Below are 20,914 nucleotides of genomic sequence, written 5' to 3'. Positions count from 1 at the left end.
ATGTCAGATTTCATGGGGAGAAATTTGTGCAGCACAGATGCAGCTCCGGTTGATTAAAATCAACGTCAGTGGTATCCTTAAAAGATCGACGGTTTCAGACCATCACGTCGTCATAACAAAGGTGTCAGAATTTACATGATTAAGACGGCAGTCACACCGAAGATGGCATGGTAATCTCATTGAAGTCATTAAGGAACAACTGTAGAATAATGATTTGGTTTAAACTGAAGTGCAAATTATGGGCACAAATATGAGTGAAAAGAGAACACAGGGAGACTTGCATCATCTTAAATTTAAATTTGTATTATTTCCTCATACAAACTGTGTGGTACCATGGTCCATTGTCACCATGGCTCCACTCACTAGTTGCTTGGCAACCAACTCCTCCTTGGAACTGATGCAACTACTCATGCCTTCATAATTACAGGCTCTTGTACAATATTTAGCAAAAACAAAACAATAGAATTGCATGGTAAAATGATCTAATGAAGCTGGAATACAATAGAATTAATTTTAAATCTCTGTGGCTTGTATTGAAGCATACTATGTGATAAGGCTGCCCTTTTCAAGATGCCACAAACGTTTCAGGGATTTGCACGTGTGCATGTGTCTATGCAAATGCACACGTCTGGTCCTGTGTGTTTTATCTTTGTTCTTGCTGGCCAAGAAAGTGGTTCCTCCAGCCAGGTGTCGGATTCATCCCTCTCTGGGAAGGCAGAGCTCCTGGACCCGAGGGGCTTCTCTGGCCACGAGGGAGAGACAGGGAATGCACAAAAAGGCCTACAAGATCATAAAACAACCGTGAACAATTAGGTGGTGGTAAAAACATTTTCTCATTTGTGGTTTGAGAATACACGCCTGGGAGTCGGGGGTCGAACTTAAAATTGAGCTGTCGGAGGGTGAAGGCAACCTTAAAGAAATAACAATTGTGTCCTTTAAGGCTCAATTACAAAGGCTTTTGTGTAACTACTGAATATCGGTGCAGTCTGATTAATGTACGCTGTGACCTTCACTGTCATTCTGACAGTTGAGGGGCTGTGATGTCCGACTAAATCTGTGATTATCATCATCTCATATGAATACTCAAACAAGATGAATTGTAAATACTAATTGCAACCTTAACCGTCTTACTTACAATAGAGTAGAATTACGTTTAATGTCAAAAGAAAAAAACACAATTAAGGATTTGAAGCTTTGATTTGAATTATCTCTTAAATCACATTTTTACCGATTAGCTTTTTTTTCGTATAATTTTTTGCCCTTTTAATGTATCTTACATTGTTATCATCTTTTTGGCTTTTAAGTGTGATATGAGTGATAACCGTGATACTGAATTTAGTAAGGATGTGTGCTGCTTTGGAATGACAAGGTTTCGTGCACACCGAGGTTTGGTCTTCTGCAGGATGAGTCTCTCTGGCTGGAGTCGGAGGAAGCTGATGTGCTCTCTGTGGAGCTGGACTTGACCGAGCAGACCGATGGTACTGGAGCTCTTGGAGGATTTGATTTGGGTTTGGCCGTGACTCCGACTGATGCAGAGTTGCTCCACTCTGGACGACAAACGCCAAATACAAGGAAGAAAAATCCAGATTTGCTTCATGAAGTGAACTCTGCTTTCACAGACGCAGTGATAACAATAATATACCATAAGAGTAACTTGTGTGGATGCCATACCAGAATACTCGTCTAGTCGGAAACGTCCAAAGCAGAGGTGAATCCTCCACTGTTTCCTGACATTTTCCTTCATCAGACAGTGAAAGAGGAAGATGAAAAGTCCTGGTATACAAACAAAAGTGAGATAAGGTCATAAGACGAGATTGAATCTGGACTGGTGGCTCTTTCGTGCCTCAGCATTTACTTGTTACGTATGTGCCTTGAGCAAGGCATTTCTGTCCCAGAAATAATATGTTTTGTTTCGTCACTCCCTGATAAATAAGGAAAGCAATATAACAAAGACCAGCCGAGGTAAAGGCAGTTGTGAAATAGTTGCATCACTCAGCCTGTCTGATTTCCTTCTTTTTTTATCTGAGTTGTGTTGGTTTCTTTTGAACTGTGAACGTGAAGTGGGATGTTGAGGAAAACGGCATGTGTAGTTGGCAAACCTTCACTCGATAATTTATTCACCGGTATATCACTTATACATGACACTTCACACAAATGTGTTTATAATAGAGGTTCTTACACCAGATCGGTGCTTACGTATACACACATCATCCAGAAAGGCTTTTAGTAGTTATGTCTGTGCAACAAAGAAAGTACAACCTTGCAGGGTGTTGAGTACAGAGAAAAGGTACAGCAGGACGACTCTGCCCGGTCCCCAGGTGAAGAAGCCAACGGTCCATGTTAGTCCTAGTAACAAGGTGAGACTGGCTACCCCCTTCAGGTCATGCATGAGTCCGCTGCGGGTCCCAGCCGGGCTGTTGACTTGCATGTGGCGAATCTGGATCAGAACCACCACAAAAACCTAAAAGAAGATTCAAAAGAGGGTTTGGAGATGTTAAAGGAAACAATAATAGAATTAAAGATAAGTATAGAAGTGCCTTCAAATGAGAGATTTGATGAAGGATAGGTCACATATTGTTATACGGAGTCATACCAGGCTACATGCAAGGCCTGATCCGTTTATTGTGAGATGATGTGTGTGACATAAGCCTGTGTTTTGGTAGTCTGAACTTCTGTATGAACTTTAATGAGATGTTCAAATTATTTACCGCAATGTTGAAGAGAAAGACCAGCAGAGCGTAGGCAACCACAGACACATAAAATGTCACATTGTCCTGGATCCAACAGCTGAGGGAAAAGGGAGTGAGTGAGAAACGATCACATGACTTTTACTGCTGACTGAAACCACTGTGTCAAATGGGTGTCAAGACATGGAAAATTAGTACAAGATGAAGCCAAAACTCACAAGTTGTCAGAGTCGTCCAATAGCTCTGCATAGATGGGACTGCCATAGGCTTCTCTGTTCACGATGAGCACCAGGATGCAGATCCCCAGAGGAACTCCTGCAGGGACAGTTCAGACGAAAAACATTCAGTCGACGGCATTGTCCTATTAGAAATGTTTGCGTGACAACTAGCTACTAACTGAAAGTCAGATGAACACACATCTCACCCCATCCCAGAGCGCAGAACTTGAGGATATAAGAGGGCACATAGACGTTGAAGACTTTGACAAGCGCAAAGTACATGTTAACAGCCTCTAATCCCGTCCAGGTGAATGAGGCCAGGAGGAAGTAGTGCATCGTGGATGCTACAGCCACACAGAGGCCATATAGACCCCAGGAGGAAAGCCAGGAGTTGACCAGAAACATCAGGTTCAAGCCCAGCAGCGCCATGGAGAGGTTGATGAGGATCTGAGAGGGGTAGTCCCGACGTAGCTTTCTGAGAAGGACACACAGATACTGGTCATACTTACGCTCTTCCTTCTTTGTTATGTGTGTTGACATCACCTTTAAGACCTAGGGTGACAACAAGTAGAAAACAAACATGAAATAACAAATCAGTGGTTGAATTCTCACTCAAAAGCTGTGTAAGTGAGAACAGTGATTCCCAAGAACACCGATGAGACTCCACAACCAACGTAAGTGATAATGGTCAGGATCTGCTCATTAGCTGGGTCCACCTGAGTCCGGGAGACATCCTAGACACAAACACACACAACACAGATTTGTCAGCATGAGTCCGTCCATCATTTATCACCGCTTCTCCTGTGCAGGGTGGCGGGGGTGCGGATCCCAGCGGACGTTGGGTGAAGGCGGGGTTCACCCTGGACACGTGGCCCGACCATCACAGGGCTGACACATAGAGACAACCATTTCCACTCACAGTCACACCTACTGGCAATTTAGAGTCATCAGTTAATCTAACATGCATGTCTTTGGACTGGGAGGAAGCCAAGAGAACCCAGAGAGACAGTGCCAACCACTACACCACCCTGCAGCCATACTCTACCACTATTGTGTTTTGTAAATTTGGAATGTGTTCAATGCAAATTTGTCAAAATGATTTATCTTGCACGATCATTAGATTCCATTATTGATTAGATATCAAAAATAAGGAATGTGGGTCAAACTTTGCTTGACAGTAGTTAATTTTTATATATTGTGCTTTGAGCGCCCTCTGCTGGTAAAGTCTGAGTTGAGCCACATCCAAGACTACCAACACTGCCACCACTACTATTACCAATAGTGATGGGAATTCCGGCTCTTTGTGGAGAGCTGGCTCTTTTGGCATGGCTCACTAAAAAGAGCCGGCTCTTTCGACTCCCAAGTGGTTCCTCAGATTTTTTGTTACTTAAATTAATTTATTACCAAATTATGTGTAAAATGAATAACTAATGTAAAAAAAAATATATATATATATAACATATGTATAGTATTTATTAATAAACTTAACATAACTTAACATATACATAAATACATTTAAAAAAATTAGTTTGCATATGCCTGTGCAGGTTGTTTGTGGAGCCTGCTCGATATGAAAATTTTAACTTACGAAGTGTACACTCTGCCTTTCCGGAGTCTAACACTTTAAAATGTGTCCAAATGTTACTCCTTTTCCTGCTGTCACTCATCTTCGGTAAAATGGTAAAATCCTCTTGCGCTCCTCTCGCTCTCATCTCCTCCCTCCTGTTCGTGCGAGTGTCTGTAACCCCTCCCCTCCCCCCTCCTGCTCAGTGTAGTCACACAGACGCTGACACAACCACACATGTTGACCAATGCGGCTTTAAAAGACAATAAAAAAAAAATCTATATCCGGCTCTCGTTCGCGACCGACCCATCACTAATTACCAAAACCTTTAAACGCGATGCAGTCCCTCTGAGGGCCAAATTGTGCTTTTCAGGAAAAACATTAATAAAATAAAACCTGCATACCAGAAGGACCCCGAAGTGTGTGAGATGATCACAGAGGCAGGTTGTGTAGTCAGAGCTGCTGTTGTATTTCCTGCAGCCGTAATCATCCCAGCCTCCGTGTCCATCTACGTGATGACACGGACATTTAGTATCACACAGTTCATCCAGCAAGAGTAGTGATCATTTAAATCAGGACCTACTGTTTTTATTGAAGTTCCAGTACACGCACTGCACCTCCTTGTTAAGCTTTAACAGATTGAAATGAAATGTCAATCAAACTCATTCATTTGTTATATTAGCAGCAGTGTAAGCAGCAGATTTGTGTCCTTAAAAGCAGAGTTGATCCTACTATATTGGGTATAAGATGGTGGAGCGTGACTTTGACATCTTCTTCCAGGTCTTTGACGGGAGAGCTGGCGTTGGCTACGCTGGCCGACACCACAAAGGTGTTGAGGGTCTGCCCCTTTTGGCTGCTCTGAAAATAACCAAAATGTGTATGTAAGTTTGCTTTTCTAAATATAACAGCGCCAACCCCGTATATTGAAGACACGGATGTTTCAAATATATATCCTGATAGAATTGCATGTTTTTCCTTATTCTCCCAGAGATTCATACAATACTACCTTGAAGAGCAACGGGATGCCGTAGAACTGAAACTTCACCCTCGGCAGGCTCTGGGTGGGGCTGTTCTGTGGGAAGCAGTTCTGTAGGGCAGATGGCAGGGAGATGAAGGCCACCGTGCCATTGAAGGGATACTTGTTGATGAATATCTACAACATAAAGATAAATCTCAGACTCAGTCTGCATTTATTATCTGTAACAGGACATCTGTTGATTGTTGTCGTTGCTCTACTAACCTCAGGCTTTGTGCCTGCACGGTCAGATGACACTCCGAAAGTCAAATTGCTAAATTGTCCAGGAGCTACATCCACCACTGAGATAGCAATGGCAGGAGCAACCAGAGTGGTGGAGCCCTCATAGCCCACCATCATGTCTCCTACTGCCTCTGTGATATTTAGGATACTACAGGGGAAGACAGGGGAGGTGAATGGACCTCACACTAAAGAGATGAAGAAGGTTCATTCAGTTTTCTATCCTTACATGTTAGTAAAAGGTACCAGGTTGCTGTCCGATTCCAGTATGTCAGAGATGATGTTGATTACAGCTTGGCCCAGGTTTGGTGTGACCCTACTGAGGTTGACCACGTCCTCTAGCTTGTTGAGGACTGTGGCCAGCTCCTGGTAGTTAAGTGTAGAGTGGTTGCTCAGTAAACCCTCGATCATCACCACCACATCCAGTGCATTGTCTGCAGATAAACGACAACTGGTGTTTTACATCTCCGTCATTGAATAAGTCCTGACCTGGTCAATGATTTACTTTTATGGGGATTTAAATGTGCCACACAGGAATCAACTGGACAACATTGTCAGTTTTTAGGCATTTAAAAAATGTTATTACAGTTTCAACAATTTATTTCAGTATTTTAGTTGACAACGACAACATAAGACTGACAAATGGAGTGAAGTGTTACCGACCAGCAGTGACATCAACATGGTCCAGATCAGGGATCGTTTCCACCACCACATGACAGTCTTCCAGGTCTGGAGCCATCCAGTAGGTACTGAGGCACAGTTTACTGTCAGACAAACATTGGTGAGAGGACAGAGGGAATATCACTTAAAAAATGTCTCTGTAAACAAAAGTTTATATGCTTCCCCAAGTCTTACTCTCATAGATAATACAGCTCTGACAGCTGGGAGGTTGTTGATCCTGGGAATCATCCCCATCAATCTATTAACTCAGCACATTAATGACGCCCACCTCCTGACTAATGGTTTTACAGCTCATGAGCAGCTATCAATAAATATTATCACACTGAGTCAAGATGTAGAAAGAGTCCCGGACACAGCGACTCCACCATGGAAATACATATATACCAGCGGATGCAATCGATACCCAAACAGACCTGGATTTATCGCTGTGTTAAATTCATGTTGACAGAGTCGACCAGCTAAATACATTTACATTTTTCTCAGCGCAATTGGATGATGAATTGTCTGCAGGTCGTGAGTTCAGTGATAATGATAAGCAGTGACAACAAGATACAATCAATATACACGTTAAGAGCTGCCTGCTCTGAACACACCTGGATTTCAGCCGTAAACATCAGGAAATGTCCCTTTACCTACATATTTATTGCATAGTAATTAAGTCTGGCCAAGACATTAGTTTAGTGTGGTCCTTCCCTTATATAATATTTACAGTCATGACTGTAAATATTATATAGTTTAGTATAGTATTGTTGTGGATTCAGCAGACAACTCTTGCTCATTTTATTTTTCCATTTTCAATTATATAAATAAAACTCTCCCTTTGAGCCAATCACATATCACAGTTCTTAACACTAAAAAGTAACAGGTAATGTTTTCGTAGTAATGGTTGATGTGAAATAGTGTATATTTTGGCCATCAACATTGATGAAGCATGTATGGTAAATTAATGACTCACCATTGCCGGGTGGCGGAGTGGAGAGGGTTTTTTGGGCACGGCCAAGTTGCATTTTTCCCCCCAGAAGTGTCGTTCCACACAAACAGGCCCTTCCTCGTATGGCGGGTTTCTGCGTCGCACTTAAAGATCACTACAACAGGGTGGCAGCAAGTCTTGATTGTTAAAAGAATTTAATATCAGTTGATAAAAATAATATTTAATCATTTATGCGTAATCCTTCACTGAATCTCAACTTTACTTACATATACGGCTTATCTGGACGTCTTCGGTTGCTATGGAGATGGTTCCGTTTTTATAAGGTGTCAGCAGTAGAGATCGCATCTGCTCTTCCATTACCTGAGCGTCCGACAGTGACATCATGACCCGAACCTGAAATATACAGCTCTCTCTGCAACCAGTGAATCATGGATAGGAACAAGTTCAGTTACTCTTAGTATTACGTTTCAGGGAGTAAATGTTTTTCAAAATGCATATACCTGATTTATGAATTAAAAAGGGAAATAAAAATCAGACAAATTAGGATGCAGTGTGAAAAAATAAATCCATACCTTGAAACTCTGTACACAAATGGCTGGAAAAGATACAGATATAGAAACAGCTTTATAGCTGGAGGGACGTGGTATTCAAATTCAAGACAGAGCATACAAGTTAAACTCATTCAAGGATTTACATTCCAGTTAAATACATTTCAGCCAGAGTAATACCAAATGTAAAATCAGGTTATTAATACAGTGAAATGTATGCATGTTCAGTCTTATCTTAGTGATATTTTTGTAAGTTGATACTTATTTTGAGAAAAGTAATCAACAATGTCTCCTTTCTGAACATCTGCTAATGCCATGAAAAGTATTTTATAATGCAGGTTGTGAATGTTCAAGGATTATTTTGACAGACGGATGAGACGTTTGATACTGCTGTCATGCCTTGACATTAAGGGCCCTAGTTTCGTGGCGCAGCGCAGGGTTGCGCAGGGTGGCGGAGCTGGCGCAATGCAAGTTTCGATCAGCGCAGCCTTGCGCACGGTCAGTTTTTGCAGTTTGGTGGATCGCCTGCGCCAAGATGGGTGTGGCAGCGCAGCAGGGGGAGGCGTCACAGATTCAGCTTGGCGCAGCGGAAGTTTCGTGGCAAAAAGCCTCGCCGAGACTGCGCCGAAAGCCCGCCAGCTCCAACCTGGTCTACTCTTGGTGCAAGGCGAATCACAGCTGGTGGAGTGGCAGTTTGGCTGACCGTCGCGCAGTGCGCACACGTCACCAAGACCTCACAGGCAGGTTTCCACAGTTCCAGGCACATTTAAATGCAATAAATAATCACAACAAACCCTATTTAATGCAACTAATTGAATCAACACGTGAATTTATATCTATATAGATTGTCCCGTCACATCTGACGTCAGATCAAAGGCATCCGCGCGTAACGGAAACTCAGCCTGACTGAATTAACACAGCTGAAACTTGGACCAGAAACGCGCAACTTTGCCACGAGCTGGAACCGTGGCTGCAGCTGGTCTGAGCGGCCCGCGAGGTCCCGGTGTCCCGCCGTTCTGGTGTTGGACGGGGAATCCAGTGCAGCTGTGGAGCGCAGATGATGAAGACGGTGATGATGATGATGAATGGCTCGGTCGGCTCGTGCAGGCACCGGGTTCTTCTCGCCACCATTATCAGAGCTGCAAACTTGTCGCTTTTCGGCGACAATCGCCGTTTTCTTGGTCAATTTGGTCATTCACGTGGATCGTGTAGAACCGGAGAGTTTTCTTTGGGGGGGGGGGGGGGTCCAGAATTGCGAACAATTATTGGATCATTCTTATTGTTGTGTTTTCTGTGCAGTTATGTCATTTGTGTAGTTTATTTTTTATTTTTGTGTATGTTAATCCAGAGCTAAAATCCCGCAAGTAATATTCATTGAGAACCGTTCGAGGTTCAGCAGCCCAATGGTGTAGTTCCTCTTTAAGAGATGGGTGAATGTGGGTCCATGTGACCGGTGTTTACTCCGTGAAAAGGAAGCGCAAGAGTAGTTTCTTTGTACTGACTTTCAACCCGGTATGCAGCCACTTGGTAAGCTAAAGGGGCGTTCACACCGAACGCGATAGACGCGAATTGAGCGGCGACTCTACATTGAAAACCAATGTAAATGGCGCGATGACACGCGATTCAGGCGGAGGCGGCGCGAATGGAGCGTCTGGCGCGATGAGACGCGGCGCGAATAAAGTTGAAAATATCGAACTTTTCAGGCGGCATCGCGCCGCGACATCCAATCAGCGACGAGTTCAAGCCGACAGACAAATGAGCTGAGATGGACGGGCTGCATTACCAAACCCGACTCGGGAAGACCGGACCCCGGCGCGACGTACCGGCCTCACACCGTCCATGGGCTGAGCCTCGATCAGAAGGACTCAGGCCCCCGCGCGACACCGGGCATCTTCCGTACGCCACATTTCCCACGTCCGCCCGCCCGTCGGACGGGGATTCGGCGCTGGGCTCTTCCCTCTTCGCTCGCCGCTACTGAGGGAATCCTATAGTTTATTTTCCTCCGCTTAGTAATATGCTTAAATTCAGCGGGTTGTCTCGTCTGATCTGAGGTCGAATGTGGCCCCGACTCTGGGGAGAGGTGCGAGGGACGTGGCTCCCGGAGGAGGCTCCCGGACTCTGGCATCGGGTACCCCGAGGCGGAGGAGGAGGGTGAAGCGAATGACGCGAATGACGCGAATGAAGCGAATGAAGCGAAAGACGCGAATGACGCGAATAGTCCAAAATGATCAAGCGGCGCGATACACGCGTCTCACGCGATTGTATTCGCGTCTATCGCGTCCGGTGTGAACGCCGCAAGGTGCGTGTCCACAGGGGCGATTTTAAACGCGAGTGGACGCGCCGCTTCCCGGTATTGCACGCTTGGTGGGCTGCCACTAGAGGATGATTGACAGGCGCTCTCCTTTAAACAACACATTTTTGCGAGCGTTCCCGAGGCGGCGAGTCGAGCCCGGCGCCTCTGATTAGCATAAAGTAGATTCGACTTCAACTTTAGGCAAATGAGGAGCGGCCAACTCACGCGCCGTCTCTCGACATTCGCCGCGACGCTACCAGAATGCATTGCACGGCTTTTCACATAGACAATGAATGGGACGCGGGGAAACACCGCTGCCTGTGGACACGCACCTTCAGTTCTTATTTCTTGTGTGCTTTCATGTTGTCTGCTAACGCTATGCTGTATCGTCGCTCTGTGTTTTGTCCGCTCCCCTGTATTGTACGTTAAAGCAAACGCGATAACGCTATGCTCCGGTAGATCCAAGCAGTTAAGTTACTGACAATAGAAGTTAAAAGTTAATGAAATGGTGAAGCTGTGGCACATAAAGATAATATTTGGATTTATAACGTTGTTGTTCCATCCGTGTTTATCCATACTTGTTTGTTTAGTTTTGATGAGTGAATCACAGGGACCGGCACTTGACGTGGGGGCTGCACTTCCTGGTTTGCCGGGGGGCATCATGGGAGCTGTAGTTTTTGTTCACGGAGAAAGGTTGAATGCACTTTTGCATGGTTTTTCGTTATTGAACAATAATAATTGACATTTCTCTGGGCCAATCGGAATCTCAGCACTTGCTTCAGAATCTTTCTTATAATTGACATTTCTCTGAGCCAATTGGAATCTTGAAGCACACAGCGCCAACTGAGCTCGCCATTGGATGAGACGGTCGCCTGGCTACCGCGCAAATCCCTCAATGACAATGATTTTTGAAAAAGTATGCTGAGTTTTGTTAAGTCACGCTCAGACTAGTGTCATTTGCATAGTACCATCAAAAAAAAAAATCCCCCCCGTGACACTGTCACCTTTTTTCCTCTGAGGAGTTTGCAGGTCTGCATTATGTCTACTGCTGTGCGCCCTGACCCTGTTTTGTGATAGACATGCCTAAAATGTGCCTACAATTTCTATAGTGATATAATATTGGCATTATAATTATTATGACTATACGCACACACAGCGCGTGATGGGAGCGGCGGCGCTGCTTCTGTCATTGGGTTGTCAAGTGACGAAACTTGCACTGCACCTCGCCTGGCGCATTAAAGAAAGGTGAAGATCTGAATCGACTGTGTTAATCCCACTCCACGCCTTGTCTCCTCCTCGTCTCCCACTCACGCCTTCCTCTCCTCCCTCTTTCCCACTTGCGCCGGTGGGCGTGACGGGAGGTGTGCCTGCGCTAGCCTGCGTGGTGCACGAAACTTGCAAAGTCCAGGCGGACACACCCCGTCGGCGTGGCGCAGGTGCGCTGCGCGCTGACTACGCCTAGTCTACGAAACTAGCCCTAAATGTGGAGTTAGAACAGGGAAGTTGCTTAGCTTAGCAAACTGCTAGCCTGTTCACTCCACTGGTATAATGGTTGCCAACTGTTTCCAGTGCTTAAAGTGCTAAAAGAGCTGAAGTTGTCAAATAAATTATACATATTCACAGTTTCAAACAAGACGTGAGAGGTTTTTTACGTATACTTACTCCGTCAGAAGTAGAGAGGTTTGACTGCGGGTTACGATGATGTCTGGAAGTGAGATCAGTCACTAAATAATATTGTTCATGTGAAATCAGACAGTGTGGTGAGTACTTCACATACTGTACCTTTGAGCTTTGGGGAGAAGCTGGAGATCGAGCACCATCATCATGTCATCGGGTAGACTGGAGTTGAGCTGTGAAGAATCAGAGACCACAAAATAAGCCTTTGCTATATTCCTGGAGCTTAAAGAGCTATTCTATTCTGTCAGACATACCCAGGTGGAAAGAACGTGGCCTGGTTCACAGTCTCCTGTAATGGAAACATTCACCTGCACCTCAAAAAACAGCTCTGCAGAGGAGATCCAGACAAAATAAACAATTAGGCATCCAGTACGGTGCAGCTGAAATAAACTCTCCTAATAGTCCACACAAAACCGATGGAGAGCATTTCTGTGAGTGTCAAAGGTCAGACTGACCGGATATATTTGCAGGGTTCGTGGTGAAGGTGGAGGCTGCAGCCCCGCTAGTAGAGGCACTTGTGATGGTGCTAGCGGTGGAAATGGAAGCTGTGGTTTTAAAGGTGGTGGTTGTGACTGGAGAGGGCTCTGTCACCACATCGGGAGGACTGATGGTGACACTGGAGAAACTTTCTACAAACAGAGGAAAGATCATTGTGATTCATTTTTCTGCAAACAAACACAGATGCGTCCTGAGAAGGGGGAACTATTTCCTACCAACAGGTGTGGTGTGAATGCTGTCCACGTCAGCCTGCAGCTGGAGCTGACCACTGGGGTCGCGATAGATGTAGCTGAGTTCTGTGTGGATCTCATTTTGAACAGCTGCCACATCCACGCTGGGGATAACGCTGACATGAACCAGACACTGAAACCTACAGAGGAGACGGAGTGTTTTAGCTGTACTCTGCTGGAGTGGGTTACACATTTTGGGGATTGTGACCCCTTAAAATGAAGCCAAGTCTAATTGTTAAGGCCTTAGAGTGACATGAGTCATGAGCAGTGCAACCAAAGAGTGTTTTAAGTACTGATGAGATTCTTGCTCTTTGCTTTGCTAGGATGTCCTACTTACTTATTTACATATTTCTCTCTGCTTTAGTCTACTCTGCCTTACGGTACACGGTACACAAGTATATAATGCAAATGGTTATGGAAATATAAGTGTGATAAATTCAAATATTAGAAATTGGCTTTATCAATGTTTTTAAAATAGTCATAATTGAAGAAAAGAAGAAAATAATCGATATAACAGACGATTTAGATGATTTCAAACTGAAATTAATTGATCGGGATAGCTGGGATCGACTCTAGCCCCCCCCCCCCCCCCGTGACCCTGAATACAGGATAAAAGCGGTAGAAAATGGATGGATGGATGAACTGAACGGCACTGTAGATATACAGTATTTAATAATGAAAGAACTATACTTTGAGCTATAGACTGATCCTGCACCCAACTTGTAGCCCAGTTACAATCCTATATAATATTTAGAAAACTGAAATAATTAAGGAAAACAGTAAACAATGTTACCGGTTTGAAGGGGGAGACCACCACACCTGAAGAACAAAAGACACATAGTTGTAAAAATGATGATAACAATATACTGGCCAACATTGGTGAACAAACTACTGTACGTCTACCAGAGAGCACAGACTTATTTTTTACTGTAATTTCTTAGTATTTATCGCGGCTCGGTCAGGCTCTAATGTACTTACCAGCCCGTCTGTATGCAATGTTTCTACATGGCTTTCTTCTTTACTGGATCTGGGTCAGACATCAGACAACTCAGTGTTACCCCTTCTTATTGGTTCTCTCTCCATCATATACCAAAAGATCAGGTTTAATTGATGTGGCATTCATAGGTATTTTATTACAAAATAGATTTAGTCAACGACAGTTATGTGCAATCTTCTCATACCTGGTCACTTCAAACACGGACACTCTGTTTAAATAGATGCTGGTTGGCAGAACCTCTCTGAGCTGCAGGAACAACAAACAGCAGAGAGTAGTTACAGCCACTGAGATGTGCTGCGGGTGAGTTAAATCAAACAACAGCAGTCCTATCATTTGTACGGACACAGCACCACACAAAAATAAACCGTTTCAATGTTCACAGTGTAAGATCTGCACATTTTTTAAGTCGAATTGTCGATATCTCTGTTTTTTGTTCTTCTCACCCATTTATGTGCGATGTCTCTGGCTGTGTAGAGCTCAGTGTTGTTCCCATCAGAACGGATGATGAGAAACATCAGTCTTACTTCGTAAACAGACCATTCTGCCAATCAGCCAAAGGGAATATAAAACATCATTAAGTATGTATATGTAAGTGAAGAGAAAGTAAAAGTACATTAAAAACACACATACATGTACTACATTTTTTTTTTTTTAATCAAGTATGGCACAATATTCTAAGGATCAGTTTATCTTCCACGGTAAAACCTAAATGCATATTAATTTCTTCTTATTTGTTTCTTTCAAAACGATAATTTGGACTAACAAATTGTAGTTCAGTTTAGATTGTCTCAACCGAAATGGATTGTGGCAAACCAAAACCAGGGCTCAATGGTAAAAGCAGAAGTCTAGTATGAATGAATTTACATTGATAGTGAACCAACTGTGCTGCAGAACCACTTCTTCTGTTCATTGTTAGTATGAACTGCAGACTTTTTGGTATTATTGTGAAGGACAGTTCCTGTTTACAAAGCTTTGTATTCAAATGTTCAGATATGTTTCATGGAATGTGAAGACAGACACTAGGATCATGTCCTCTGAGGTATAATAAAAGAAACAGCCCAGTGCTGACCCAGACAGACCAACCGACCTCTCAAGCCTGATTCAAATATTAGGTGTAGCTTACTATAATCCCTCTTGCAGTTACTTGGACAGGTTATTGGCTTTTGCCTAACCAAGAAATCCAAATCAGTGATGTAAAAGTTGTTTTATTAAAAAAATGTATTAGCATTTTGACCCTGTGCTGTGAACAAGGGTTAACATAAAGATTCACAGTGTACATTACAGCAGGTTAAGGTTGGCAGAAAGAGAACAACCACATTTGACATCTGTATGATTAATGCTCCTGATCTTAATGTTATTGATCATAGAATGGCTTTACTATTTACGTAACTGACAAAGCGACAGGGGGTCAATATTTAATCTGAGGGCTGAGGACACACAGTAAACCAAAAGACAGTCACGGAGCCGACCACTAAGGTTGGAAAAGCTCTAAAACGCTTGATGAATCTGACCGACCATTTACTGCATAAAAGTGAATTACTGTTGCATCTACACTGTGGGAGTGAACGCAGCAAACACAGAAATATTATTTAACTTGTTGCAACTTGCAGCTGCTGAGATAGATGTAGGGTTGATGAAATGTTAATGGAAGTGTTTTAATTTAGAAGAACAAATTAGAGATAACATATTTCAGTTAATGTAAAGGATGCTTTCCATCAGCTCACCACACTGCAGGCTGGAATCAGAGAGCAGAGCACAGGCCGGATTGTCCCAGTTGTCCCTCTCCCACTTCACCAGGTCGCCCTCAGTACATTTCAGTGATGTCAGTTCCTGTTTGCTCCTTTCCCGCCCCCACAGCCGAAACAGAGATAATTTGCCCATCGGAGCTGAATATTGATGAATTTTCCCATCAACCAGGCGATGCGATGCACCCAGAATAAGCGCTCCATTGGGGGCAAGTTCACAGCATGGGGGGCAAATAGAGCGAGAAGAGTCTAGATCGGTAGCAAGGACAGAAGAAAACCAGTACAAAGGACGGAAAAATACACTGTAAATACTCGTCTCTATGCTATCCAGTGTTTCCCCTAGAATTTTTTTCAGGCCCGGTGGTACCCACCGAAAAACCCCTCAACAGACAAGACGCATGGGATGGTGTATTAGTGCAGTTGGATTAAGTCAGGTGGCACAGCAAGCAGTCTGCAATTCTACAATTATTATATTTGCATTCAACATTTTTGTTCAACCAGAGTGTATTCAAGATCACAAGCAGAGAGTGACTTATTAAGGTATTAAGGTGTTGATGGAAATGATCCAAAATGAGGGGCCGGAAAAAAAATATGTCTTGAAAATGATGAGCATCACATTAATAGCTACAGATACTGTAAAACACTACGACGACATATGAGTGCATATGTCTTATTTTATCAAGTAAAATATAAGTTATAGCTTATCAAAAAACAAAGCTTATTTTATTAAAGGGATAGTTCGGAATTTTGGACATAAGACCTATTTTCCAACTCAGCCGATGTGTTCGAGACGACTGGAGACGTTTTCAAGACATTTCATTCAGTTCTTCTAGTTGCCGAGTTCACTTGTGCTATGGCTAGCGCAAGTCAATGGTTCTAGTTAGCATGGCATTAAAAACACTCATACCGACTCCACAGTGCACCCGAGGCAAATCAATTGTAATGGCAGACTATCGATAAAATAAAACCAACCTTGCATTTTTAAGGATTTATGTCTCAGCAGCAGCAGCGTGTCATACTTCCTAGTAGGCTATGGCAGCGGCGGAGTGATATCACCTAGCACTTATAAGTTACCGGTTCTATAATAGTTTGTTTACCTGCTGTCATTGCTACAGACGCAGAGTAGCCTGCAGTGCTAGTTTCTTCAATCTCACAGAAATGGCCACTTTTGGAGAATATACTGAAACTTTTGAAGACTCTGATGAGGAGTTTTTTTCCACCCAAACCCAACCGTACCTGTACGAGCCTGAATATACAGAGGAAGAATTGCGGGAGAGGGATGCTCAAAGGGCAGAACGTGAACGAGCGTCTGTGGAGACCGAGATAGCCCCCGCTGGAGCTGAGAACCGGGACCGAACAAACGGAGACTGGTGGTGCCAGGAGGGAATCCCCCGCAAAGCGTCCGAGGGTTTACGGTTCTCCGGACGGAGCAGAGGTTCGGGTTCGCGGTGCGTAATTGTGGGTTCGCGGGGCCGTGTTCAGGTGTGTGTTTACCGGCTGGATTCCGAGCAGCATGTCTTAGAGTTTTGAGTCCGACGGAGCAAAGTAAAATTCCGCTGCTGCTGAGAAACTAGTCCCTCAAAAAATGGATGATTCATGCAATGCAAGGTTAGTTTTGTTTCAAATATTATTCTATCAACACAGATATGTACATTGACAGTCTAGTGTTTTAATTGATTTGCCTCGGGTGCACTGTGGAGTGGGCAAGACTGTTTTTAATGCCATGCTAACTAGAACCATTGACTTGCGCTAGCCATAGCACAAGCGAACTCGGCAACTATAAGAACTGAATGAAATGTCTTGAAAACGTCTCCAGACGTCTCGAACACACCGGCTGACTTGGAAAATAGGCTTTATGTCCAAAACTATCCCTTTAACATAAGCTGCCTAAGGGCGCAATCAGTAGCGTGCCTCGGCACGATTGCCCCCCACAAGGGGTCCCACCGTCGCTTTGCACTCACACAGCTCAGCCCGTTTGGGCTCATACGTCCATGGCTTGATGTTGTTTTGAAGGAGGGTCGTCTCTGCATATATTTCTGGTAAACACTCGACCTGCATCAGCGCATGTGAGCATGAGCGGATCTGTGCGAGCAGGCAGTGCGAGCGGAGCAGATTTTGGACGGAGACACAGAGCGGCATTTTTATTATAAATGTACCAGTCCGGTACCGGTCTGGTTCCGCTCACACCACGAGTCTGAAGAGTGCAGCAGCTTATCAAAATACAGTGTCAACTTGCCGAGTTTTCAAAGTAAAAAGCAACACCATGGTGGTTCAGCGAGGCGGACGGTCATCAGAACAACATCAAGCGCATAAAGTACACAAAGAAATGTAGCAGGAGCGCGCGGCGAGGATTGTTGTGGCTGCGCGTCTTGTGGAGCAAGTCTACACTGTGCTGCGCGCAGGCGCTCCTAATGTAAATGATAAGTGATTTATGAATTAATTGATAGGTGGCTTATTTTTGGCATATTGATTTTTTTTTTAAAGATTTTTGGAGGTGCACGTCAGGCTACGCCATAGAGGTGTGGCCATCGACATGATGCAGAAGAATAAACCAGGCTTAAGGCTGGCTCAAGATGCAATTCAAACACTCACCTGGCATCAAGAGAATATGCCATTATTTTTGATTATTTGAAATGGTGATTGGGTTTTGAACAACAACACCCTATGGCATCCTCAGAGCTCGGCTCCTGTATCCCATTTGCCTATTAATTAACCCACCTGCCAGGATGTCCACCAGGTTGCCGTCGACATATAAGGCGGGTCTGTCCTTGGTTTGTGTCCAGGTCAGACACAGTGAGTACCACTGTGACTGACGGAAGTAGATATAATCCGTAGTCCACTCCGTTCCAAGCAGCCAGACCACTAAACGATCCCTCTTCCCCCCCAAGCCCAGCTCAGTACACTGAAGCCCAGGATGACCGTACATAAAGGCGGTCCATGGTGACGAGGCCTCTTTGGTCTAGATATGGTTGATGAAATATTAAACATGACATTTACATTTACATTTAGGTCATTTAGCAGACGCTTTTGTCCAAAGCGACTTACAATAAGTACATTTGTCAAAAGAAGGAAACAAAGAAACCACGACGTATCATTGCCGATGCAGTAAGAGCTAAAAATAGAACAAGTGTTAGGTCCTCATCTGAGTAAAGTAGTGCTTCAAGAGTAACAGTGCTACGATCCGAGTTTTTTTTTTTTTTTTTTTTTTTTTTTTTTGCGGGGGGGGGGGGGGGGGGGGGGGGTCGAGGGAGGGTGTTAGTGGGTCATGCTATGTAGAGTCGAGGTGAAGTCTGAACAGGTGAGTCTTGAGCCTTTTTCGGAAGATGGCAAATGACTCTGCTGTCCTGATATTGGTCGGGAGTTCGTTCCACCACTGAGGCGCCAGAACAGAGAAGAGTCTGGACTTTGCTGAGCGACATTTGTTTGATTTCAGCGATGGTGGTACCAGCCGGCCAGCTGAAGTAGAGGAGCGGAGTGCTCGCTTCGGGGCATGAGGTTTGACCAGTGTTTGAAGGTAGGCAGGTGCCGTTCCATTGATGGCCCTGAAGGCCAGTGTCATCGTCTTGAATTGGATGCGTGCTGCAACAGGGAGCCAGTGGAGGTCACGGAGGAGGGGGGTCACGTGGGAGAATTTGGGTAGGTTGAAGATAAGGCGTGCTGCAGCGTTCTGGATACGCTGCAATGGTTTAATCGCATAGGCCGGGAGTCCGGCCAGGAGAGAGTTGCAGTAGTGCACATGATGTATAAAGGCTAGAACTGTTCACTTACCTTCAATGTGCGCTTGAAAGTAATGTTAGTATCAAGATAGTCTTGGGAATTACTTTTATCATCAATACCTTGAACTTCAGGTTGAAGCAGACCGTGAGCTCCTCCAGGGCGGGGATGGAGACCTGAGGCTTTAGGCTCCAGTGGCTGCACTCAGTCAAGTTGAAGTCAGCTACATCCCCCCACAGACTGAGCCGAGGGACTGAGAAACAGACGATACACAGTAAATCATTAACATACAGCACATAGGAATAGATCTGTAGAGCAGCTGTTCAGCACTGAGAAGAAAGAGTGATGGCTAAATAGTGACTAGTTTCTGAAGATGATGCATGTCTCCAACTGACACAGCTAACTTGTTAGGATAGAAAAGCCTAAAACTTTAAATGTTGATAATGTGGGCATGTAGAAAATCCCAATGTATATAACTTTTATTAGATATGGGCAACAAACAATTATTTAAATATCCAGTTAACTTGTTTGGTTACTTTTATGTGTATTTATCAGAGTTTATTCACAATCGTTTCAGGTGCTTTGTCTGATCATAAACTATACAACATACACATTTAAATTTGCAAACAACACGTTTGACATGTGTTTGAGCTTCTATTGGCTTCCAGCTTTTTACCTTCCATCTATAGGAGAGGTCAGATATGTAAGCGTGTAGCCATGTAGTGTTTAACAACTCTAGACTGTATTTGCTTTAGATATTCTTGACTTATTTGCTATGAACACAGTGATTTTCTTACAGATACATGCAGCTCGTAATTTTAAAAGATAAAGCTTAGTGTAGAATCGTTGAAATAAATCAACTGTTTTCACCTTATCTTATTCTTGTATAATTAAGCTGTGTTATTACAAAATCTATTGTGATCTCCACACCCACTTTTAAAGATTTTGACTTGATACATTTATCAAATGTGACTTATAATAAAAGCCTTCAACCATGTGGGTACAGCCCAATAATTGCAAGGATCATACAAGTATAATTGACCTACCTTGCTCCATAGCGGTGGTAGGACCACTTAACAGAGATAAAGTGACGAAAACATTCAGGAACCTTTGAAGGAAAATCATCACAATTCTGAAAAAGAAGGTTTCCCTTTTTAGTATCTTTAGTTAAAAATAATGTCTGTACATTAACTGAATAAAGATAAAGTCCTATGATAAACATGTAAAATAGGAAACTGACATTCAACATAACATTCTCGTTTATTAATTTCTTTGTTGAAGAATGATGATTTGGTGTTTTAACCTTGAAAGAATAGAAGAAGTACTTACCTGTAAAATACTCCAAAGGACATCTGTATATGTAAATCCTGGTCCAGCCTTTCAATGGCAGCAACACTTAATACTGCAAACGTTCACAGACCTGTCTTTGCAAACAAGGATCGTTGGCCGAATGTGGAGCATGGTGTTTGGTGCTGTGATTCGTCAACTTGTATAACCACCTGTGAGAGAGAGAGAGAGAGAGAGAGAGAGAGAGAGAGAGAGAGAGAGAGAGAGAGAGAGAGAGAGAGGGGTATGTCATCTGATATCATGTTTTTAACAGACATGCACTGCTTCCTGCAAACACTCACGTAAAACTTTATAAAGCTCACATAAAAACCGTGTACTGACCTTTGGTAGGTGGTTACCGTCTATTTCTCTACTATTTCTCTACGTGATGTTAACCATTTAACATCACGTAGCAACATTTAAAAATGCCATCAATTTTCCCAGATTAATAGGGGAACCATATTTCTTTCTTTCAACAGACTCGTGTTGCTACACTTCCTTCTTACAGCCAAATGCACAGTATGTAACAATGTATGCTTTAACCAGCTGA

General features: G+C 43.6%; 1 protein-coding gene across 1 annotated transcript; it reads right to left on the bottom strand.

Moving 5' to 3' along the window:
* Nucleotides 1-141: 141 nt before the first annotated feature.
* Nucleotides 142-20,479, bottom strand: adgrg4b (adhesion G protein-coupled receptor G4b). Its single transcript, XM_084028103.1, has 32 exons — nt 20,368-20,479; nt 20,085-20,170; nt 19,161-19,291; nt 18,043-18,283; nt 15,304-15,573; nt 14,023-14,120; nt 13,764-13,825; nt 13,561-13,609; nt 13,376-13,401; nt 12,568-12,722; nt 12,310-12,483; nt 12,109-12,182; nt 11,960-12,027; nt 11,840-11,882; nt 7,909-7,931; nt 7,603-7,748; nt 7,361-7,490; nt 6,388-6,488; nt 5,954-6,158; nt 5,710-5,875; nt 5,476-5,622; nt 5,202-5,327; nt 5,053-5,098; nt 4,874-4,977; nt 3,518-3,639; nt 3,112-3,380; nt 2,906-3,002; nt 2,709-2,787; nt 2,260-2,461; nt 1,672-1,773; nt 1,383-1,547; nt 142-780 (listed from the first exon to the last, which is right to left on the bottom strand). The coding sequence occupies exons 1-32, from the start codon at nt 20,388-20,390 to the stop codon at nt 644-646; spliced, it is 3,867 nt and encodes a 1,288-aa protein (XP_083884229.1). The 5' UTR covers nt 20,391-20,479; the 3' UTR covers nt 142-643.
* Between the last annotated feature and the right edge of the window lie 435 nt (nt 20,480-20,914).

The sequence above is a fragment of the Eutrigla gurnardus genome, assembly GCF_963514095.1.
Source record: "Eutrigla gurnardus genome assembly, chromosome: 15".
In the NCBI taxonomy this organism is placed as follows: Eukaryota; Metazoa; Chordata; class Actinopteri; order Perciformes; family Triglidae; genus Eutrigla; species Eutrigla gurnardus.
Note: the sequence above shows the minus strand (reverse complement) of the source record. Positions and strands in the feature narration are given on the sequence as shown.

Bases quoted from the DNA above. Each gene is read 5' to 3' on its own strand.
- adgrg4b (XM_084028103.1), bottom strand. From the start codon at position 20,390: ATGTCCTTTGGAGTATTTTACAG. The intron at 19,292-20,084 runs GTAGGTCAATTA...TCTGTTTCTCAG, and splicing joins TACCACCGCTATGGAGCAAG to TCCCTCGGCTCAGTCTGTGG. The intron at 12,723-13,375 runs GTAACATTGTTT...TCTCCTCTGTAG, and splicing joins TGGTCTCCCCCTTCAAACCG to GTTTCAGTGTCTGGTTCATG.